The 7,459-nt window shown below is 46.0% G+C and overlaps 1 protein-coding gene across 1 annotated transcript; it reads right to left on the bottom strand.

Moving 5' to 3' along the window:
* Positions 1-5,106: 5,106 nt before the first annotated feature.
* On the bottom strand, positions 5,107-7,210 carry LOC142071073 (olfactory receptor 52P1-like). Its single transcript, XM_075125369.1, has 2 exons — positions 7,204-7,210; positions 5,107-6,122 (listed from the first exon to the last, which is right to left on the bottom strand). The coding sequence occupies exons 1-2, from the start codon at positions 7,208-7,210 to the stop codon at positions 5,107-5,109; spliced, it is 1,023 nt and encodes a 340-aa protein (XP_074981470.1).
* Between the last annotated feature and the right edge of the window lie 249 nt (positions 7,211-7,459).

The following is a 7,459-nucleotide window of genomic DNA, read 5'->3' as shown; positions in this document are numbered from 1 at the left end:
GCAGATCGAGGGACGTGATCGTTCCCCTCTCTTCGACATTGGTGAGGCCTCATCTGGAGTACTGTGTCCAGTTTTGGGCCCCACACTACAAGAAGGATGTGGATAAATTGGAGAGAGTCCAGTGAAGGGCAACAAAAATGATTAGGGATCTGGAACACATGACTTCTGAGGAGAGGCTGAGGGAATTGAGATTGTTTAGTCTGCAGAAGAGAAGAATGAGGGGGGATTTGATAGCTGCTTTCAACTACCTGAGAGGTGGTTCTAGAGAGGATGTTTTTAGACTATTCTCAGTGGTAGAAGAGGACAGGACAAGGAGTAATGGTCTCAAGTTGCAGTGAGGGAGGTTTAGGTTGGATATTAGGAAAAACTTTTTCACTCGGAGGGTGGTGAAACACTGGAATGCGTTACCTAGGGAGGTGGTGGAATCTCCTTCCTTAAAAGTTTTTAAGGTCAGGCTTGCCAAAGCCCTGGCTGGGATGATTTAATTGGGGATTGGTCCTGCTTTGAGCAGGGGGTTGGACTAGATGACCTCCTGAGGTCCCTTCCAACCCTGATATTCTATGATTCTATGAACGGATGTTGTTTGAATGCCAGCAAACATACACTGCAATGCTTTGTTGTACAATGATTCCCAAGTATATGTTACTGGCCTGGAGTGGTAAAGTGTCCTATCATGAAGGACGCAATAAGGCTGCCCTCCCCAGAAACCTTTTGCGAATGCCAGGGCAAAGTAATCCTTTCACATACTTGCTTTTAAACCATGTTTAGTATTTTAAAAGGTACACTCACTGGAGGTCCCTTCTCCTCCTGCTGGGTCCAGGAAGCAGCCTTGGGTGGGTTTGGGGGGTACTGGCTCCAGGTCCAGGGTGAGAAACAGTTCCTGGCTGCCGGGAAAATCGGTTTCTCCGCTTGCTTGCTGTGAGCTATCTACAACCTCATCATCATCATCATCTTCTTCGTCCCCAAAACCTGCTTCTGCATTGCCTCCATCTCCATTGAAGGAGTCAAACAACACGGCTGGGGTAGTGGTGGCTGAACCCCCTAAAATGGCATGCAGCTCATCATAGAAGCGGCATGTTTGGGGCTCTGACCCGGAGCGGCCGTTCGCCTGTCTGGTTTTCTGGTAGGCTTGCCTCAGCTCCTTCAGTTTCACGCGGCACTGCTTCGGGTCCCTGTTACGGCCTCTGTCCTTCATGCCCTGGGAGATTTTGACAAAGGTTTTGGCATTTCGAAAACTAGAACGGAGTTCTGATAGCAGGGATTCCTCTCCCCATACAGCGACCAGATCCCGTACCTCCCGTTCAGTCCATGCTGGAGCTCTTTTGCGATTCTGGGACTCCATCATGGTCACCTCTGCTGATGAGCTCTGCATGGTCACCTGCAGCTTGCCACACTGGCAAAACAGGAAATGAGATTCAAAAGTTCGCGGTTCTTTTCCTGTCTACCTGGCCAGTGCATCTGAGTTGAGAGTGCTGTCCAGAGCGGTCACAATGGAGCACCCCGGGGTAGCTCCCGGAGGCCAATACCGTCGAATTGTGTCCACAGTACCCCAAATTCGGCAAGGCTGATTTTAGCGCTAATCCATTTCTCAGGGGTGGAGTAAGGAAATCGATTTTAAGAGCCCTTTAAGTCGAAATAAAGGGCTTCATCGTGTGGATGGGTGCAGGTTTACATCGATTTAACGCTGCTAAATTCGACCTAAAGTCCTAGTGTAGACCAGGGCTTAGGACCATTTCCTTCCTGGGCTTTAGTTGAATTCAGAACGAACTCTGAGACAACTGCACTATTCTCAACCATCCCAGACTGAAAGGCATCTTCCGTCTGCTTCACAGACAAAGAAGAGCTGGAGACACATTCTCCTTTACCAGACACACAGCTTGGGATCTCATTCCCCGTGTCTCAGACAACTGCTTGGAGACCGGGGTAGCTCCCTCCATAGGCAAGTCAATACCTCTGACAGACACAGGCCCATTTCCTTCACTGTCCCAATTCTCCACACAGGTAACAGGTAAGGTCCAGGGACACTCATCTTCCACTATCCTTGCCTTCCCAAACTGCTGATTAGACAAAGCATCAGCTCACAAGGCTGCCTTGGCTCATCCAAACTTTCCTTACCAGGCACATGGCCACTCCTAACAGATAAACTGCTGCTCTCCTCACTACACTGAGCTACTTCCAGCAAATCATAGTTCCCCTTTCTAGGTTCACTTTTATAAGCTGTACTAGCCAAAAATCCATTACCCAACAAAAATCTACACTTTACTTCCTCAGCTAGGCCTTTAGCCTGACCATCCACTTTAATCTGCTCCTGAGAAACATTTTCCTGACCTACGAGTTCTTTCTGTGCTTGATCTACTTCCAGGTTTACTTCCAAGACATTAGACAGACATTTAGAAATTTCATTCTCAGACAAACTGTTCTTTTCCTCAGACAAACATTTGGAGAAACCCTCCCCAGGCAAATCAATGTCCATAATAGACACAGGTTCAAGATAATTCCTTTCCTGTGACTGGCTACCTGGACTGAACAAAGCTACCTGAACAAACAATATTTTCCCCAATCAAAAGATCCTTAGGCAGAAAGGTCCTTACACCAGTTATAACTTCAAGCTTAGTACCATTCCATTCAAGGTGGATTCTGGCTAAAGACATGCTTACAGTAAGCTCATAGAGGACTACAAAATTCACACTCTGATTTGGTAAGTAATCTTGCTCTTTACAAGATCTGCTTTAACAAGAGTGACGTTAGAAGCTATAATTTGCCCTAAACAGCTTTTACCATTGACTTTTACACACTCTATGAATTTTCCCTTACCACTCCCATACAGAGCATTGGAACAATTTATGGGGTCACCTTGTATTGAAATCACAGGCACAGGCACTTACCATTATCAGATCTCTCCGTTCTTGATTTGTAGCTTTCTGTTTACAGCTTATCCCATTTTCTGAGCACAAATCTTCCAGGGTTTTTTTTGTCAAGGAACTTATATGCTTTTTGCTAAGCCATTGCAACTGCTCTTTAACCAACCAAACTCTCACGATCAAAATTCAAATTTGGATAGCGTGCAGTTCTGACCCAGAGCTTAACTGACCTGGCTTAATTGACGTGGATCCTAGCACGACTACACCACTGTAACGATGCTGGCTTTGTGGGACCCAGCTGAGTGTGTTAATCCTGGACAAATTGCTTAAAGCAGGGCAGTTACAGCCCAGGCCTGGGCTTCCTTTGCACACCAAGGCAAACCAAACCAGCCAAACAGAGAAGACTTTGGTTTTACCACAGTGGCTAACCATAAGTCATAAAAGCAATTCCCTTGGACAATCAAGTTTCCCAGTATCACCACCAGTGCCACTCGTTATGGGGATGAAGGGTTATGAAAACCAATACCCCAGTAAAAGAAAAAGGGTTCTCCTGATCCCAAGGGACCAAGCCCCAGACCCAGGTCAATACACAAATCAGATCTTACCCGCCAATCACGCTGTTGCCAATCCTTTAGCATCTAAAATCTAAAGGTTTATTCATAAAATGAAAAAGATATAGATGAGAGCAAGAATTGGTTCAATGGAATCAATTACATACAGGGATAGCAAAGTTCTTGGTTCAGGCTTGTAGCAGAGATGGAATAAACTGCAGGTTTTAATAAAATCTCTAGAGAACATCAACAGCCGGGACGGGTCACTCAGTCCTTTGCTCAGAGCGCCAGTTTTAGGCAAGAAGCAGGACTGTAGACTAGATAGAGATGAGGCAGCTGCACTTTCTAGTCTTTTCCGGGTGTAAGGACACCTCTTTGTTCTTACTGTGGAAAATTACAGCAAAATGGAGTTTGGAGTCACATGGGCAAGCCACATGCCCATGCACAATTCAGTTCTTTACAGGAGGCAGCCAATGCTCACATGCCATTTTCAACGTTCTCAGGAAGACTTCTTATGTGGACTGGAGTCTTCCAAGGTCCATTGTCAGTGAAGTGTTTCTTGGCTGGGCACTGAATGTGCACATTCCTTTCTCAAGAAGTTGACCAAATGCTTTACTAAGGCTACTTCAGAATCAAAACACATTGATATGCAAGTACATAGCCAATATTCATAACTTCAACTAAAAAACCCGATTCACCTATACAGATAGTATAATCATAATAAGCAAATCAGAACCTTTCCATAGATAACATTTGTACAGTATTTCTTCCAATAAATATCAGTGGTTGAAACAATGATCTATACGGTCACAGATTATATTAATAAGGTCAAAGGGGTTCGTTCTGCTTTGAGCAGGGGATGGACTAGGTGACCTCCTGAGGTCTCTTTCAACCCTAACCTTCTACGATTCAATGAACAAAAGCCCAAAGATCACTTACTGAGGGTGGGGATGGCCTGTAGAAGAGACAGCCCGAGAAGGAAGCTTTCTTCTCTCATAGGAATACTGGGCTTCAATGATCCCTCTCATTTGCTATTTGGACTACCCCAGCAGGGCAGAGCCTTTAGACTGAGCTGGCCCTAGGAGGCTGGGCCACACCATAGGAAGAGGCAGTTGTCGCTCAAAAAAAAAAGAGAGAAACACCTTGCTGCTGTATGGAGCCACCACAAGGTGTCTCTTAGGGTGAGCAGGCACCCTTCATGGTACCTTACCACAGACGGAGGAGACCTTGGGACTTTCGCAGGGAGGTGGTAGGAAGTGGCCAAGAACGGCCACCTTACATAGGCAGCGGGTATAGTACGTCAAGGGAGGCTAAATCTCCACTGTCCTGCTGACCCACTTGCCACAATTGAAAGTGTGGACACCTGGGCTGTGGTGGCTCATGCCCCACCTGGTCTCTGCCCCTCATGCCCCTCCCCTCTTTTCTTCCATGACTTCACCTATGCTCCATTCTTCCTGTCCTTGCAACACCTGGTTACCATGGCCTTTGCTGAGTCCTGACTCCCTCCTCTCCTCCATCCCCTCCTCCGTGAACCCCCTGTCTGCCACTCACTGAGTCCCTCCTCTCATCCACTCACCTTCCCTGTGGCCCCCCACCTCCCACATGCTGAATCCCTCCTCTAGCTTGAGAACATTCTGAGGTAAACATCCCTCAAAATCCAGGGTAACATAATGCAGTTCCAAAACCCTCTCTTGTCATGCGGGTTTAAAGTCAGTACCGCGAGGTGAGTACATTCTGCAGATGTATTTGAGCACTTTGTCACGAAGATCCTTGGTTTTGATCCCATAAATAATAGGGTTGAGCATAGGGGGAATGAGGTAATTGAGGTTGGACAAGATGATGTGAATGTGCGGAGTGATGCCCTGACCAAACCTGTGTGACAGACTGGAGAGGAGTCCAAGAGGATAAGCCATCAGTAGCGCACAGATATGGGCTGTGCAGGTGTTGAGGGCTTTCTGGTTGGCTTCCTTGGAAGAGATTCTGAGGAGCATCCTGATGATCAGACCGTAGGACAGGCCAATGAGCGTCAGGTCGAACCCAATGATTACAAACGCCATCAGCAAGCCATACACTCTGCTGGCTGTGATGTCCCCACATGACACCTTTGCCACAGCTATGTGGTCACAGTATGTATGGGGGATAATGCGGTTGGCACAGAATGGCTGCCCGCTCAGGAGCAGGGGCATAGGCAGAATGAAGAGAACAGCTCTTATCAAACCCACTAGCCCGAGCTTAGCTATTTGTGCGTTGGTGAGGATGGTGGCGTATCTCAGAGGGTTACATATGGCAACATAGCGATCAAAGGCCATTGTCACTAGGACAGCTGAGTGCATAGTAGAAAATGCGTGAAAGAAGAACATCTGGGTGAGGCAGCTCTTCACAGTAATGCTTTTCAAATTGAACCAAAAAATACACAGTGCCTTTGGCACAAAGGAGGTAGATGTGGTGATGTCTGAGAGCGCCAGCATGCAGAGCAGCAGGTACATCGGCTTGTGCAGGGTCTGCTCTTTGCCTACCACAAACAGAACTGTGAAATTTCCCAACAGGCCCATAATGTAGAACGCAAAGAAAGGGATGGAAATCCAGATGTGGTCAGCTTCCAGGCCAGGGATGCCGGTTAGGATGAATATTGAAGAGTCAGAGGGGGAGAAGCTGAAATTTGCCATGAGGTGGCCTGTGCGTCGATCAGGCTCAGAAATGCTCCATGTGCCTGTGAAGGGAGAGAAGCACAGCAAGGGGGATTACACAGTTTATAACAAATAGTATGGTAACTATTTTACTATAGAAAGACTATAGAATGGGGGTTAACCAGTGAGGTGGCAAGATTTACAGATGGCACCATATTATTTTGGCCATGGTCAACTCCAGAAATAGATTGGATCTGCCGTTGCAGCTTGAGTCCTGTATGTTTTATGTGCTCTTGCCAAGAATTGAACAAAATAGGTACTCTATCTATACAAGCTCTGGCAAATGTTTGGAACCCAATTAACATCAAGCCAAGTTAATGTTGTCAATAGTGTAGGAATCTCGGCATTTAGCCATGAAAGGTATATGGTAGTGTGCCTAAGTTTCCCTTCTTATACAGCACATGAGGTCTGGAGTTCCTTCTCTCCTGTGAAAAGTTTCAAGACTGTTCACAGTCACGAACTTTGAAATATCACAATCACAACGTCTTTTCACATAAAGTGTTTTCTCATGCATCACTCTTAACATGTTCAAGGGATTTTCCAAACGATTAGGCACATTGTATAGTTTTACAGTTCTTGGTATTCGCAACACATTACTTCCAAAAATCACCACTGGCAACAACAACAAATCCATTGCAAGTGTCCATCTACAATCATTTTTGTCATGCCACACCTTTGGCCCAATACCATTGGGATTTGGGGGTTTTAGGGTTAACCTGTGGCCTCCCTTTGCAAAGTTAAGTTCTCTCTTTTCTCCTTGTCCTGAAGGATCAAATCCTGATTTCTCTTGCTTAACAGAATCCACTGGCTGATTGGGTGTGCCCTCTGTGCTAACAGCGACTAGCCAGTCTTTCTTCTCCCTGTCAGCCAGGTAATTTGCATCCAACCAGACAGAAGCCCCTTTACCAGTGTTCAGATCCTTAACTCTTACCAATTCCAAGGCTGGACTCTGTCTTAAAGAGATACCATCCATTTTTACTAGCATATTAGATGCAAGATTCTGTTGTCCTTCCATTACCAACCTCTGTATCCACATGGAAACAGATGTTAAATTCACTGAGAGACTACAAGTCATAGGCAAAATGTCTAGAGGTGAGAGCGTACCTGCCATCCCTGGCCTGCATTCTTGAGAGATTAACTACACAGCTCTTCTGCTCTGCAGACTTAGCTACCCAGTCTTCCCTCTCAATCTGAGAAACAGACTGTTCAGAGTGATCGCTTTAGATAAAAGAAAAGGAGTACTTGTGGCACCTTAGAGACTAACCAATTTATTTGAGCATAAGCTTTTGTGAGCTACAGCTCACTTCATTGGATGCATACTGTGGAAAGTGTAGAAGATCTTTTTATACACACAAAGCAT

The sequence above is a fragment of the Caretta caretta genome, chromosome 1 (assembly GCF_965140235.1).
Source record: "Caretta caretta isolate rCarCar2 chromosome 1, rCarCar1.hap1, whole genome shotgun sequence".
Classification (NCBI taxonomy): Eukaryota; Metazoa; Chordata; order Testudines; family Cheloniidae; genus Caretta; species Caretta caretta.
Note: the sequence above shows the minus strand (reverse complement) of the source record. Positions and strands in the feature narration are given on the sequence as shown.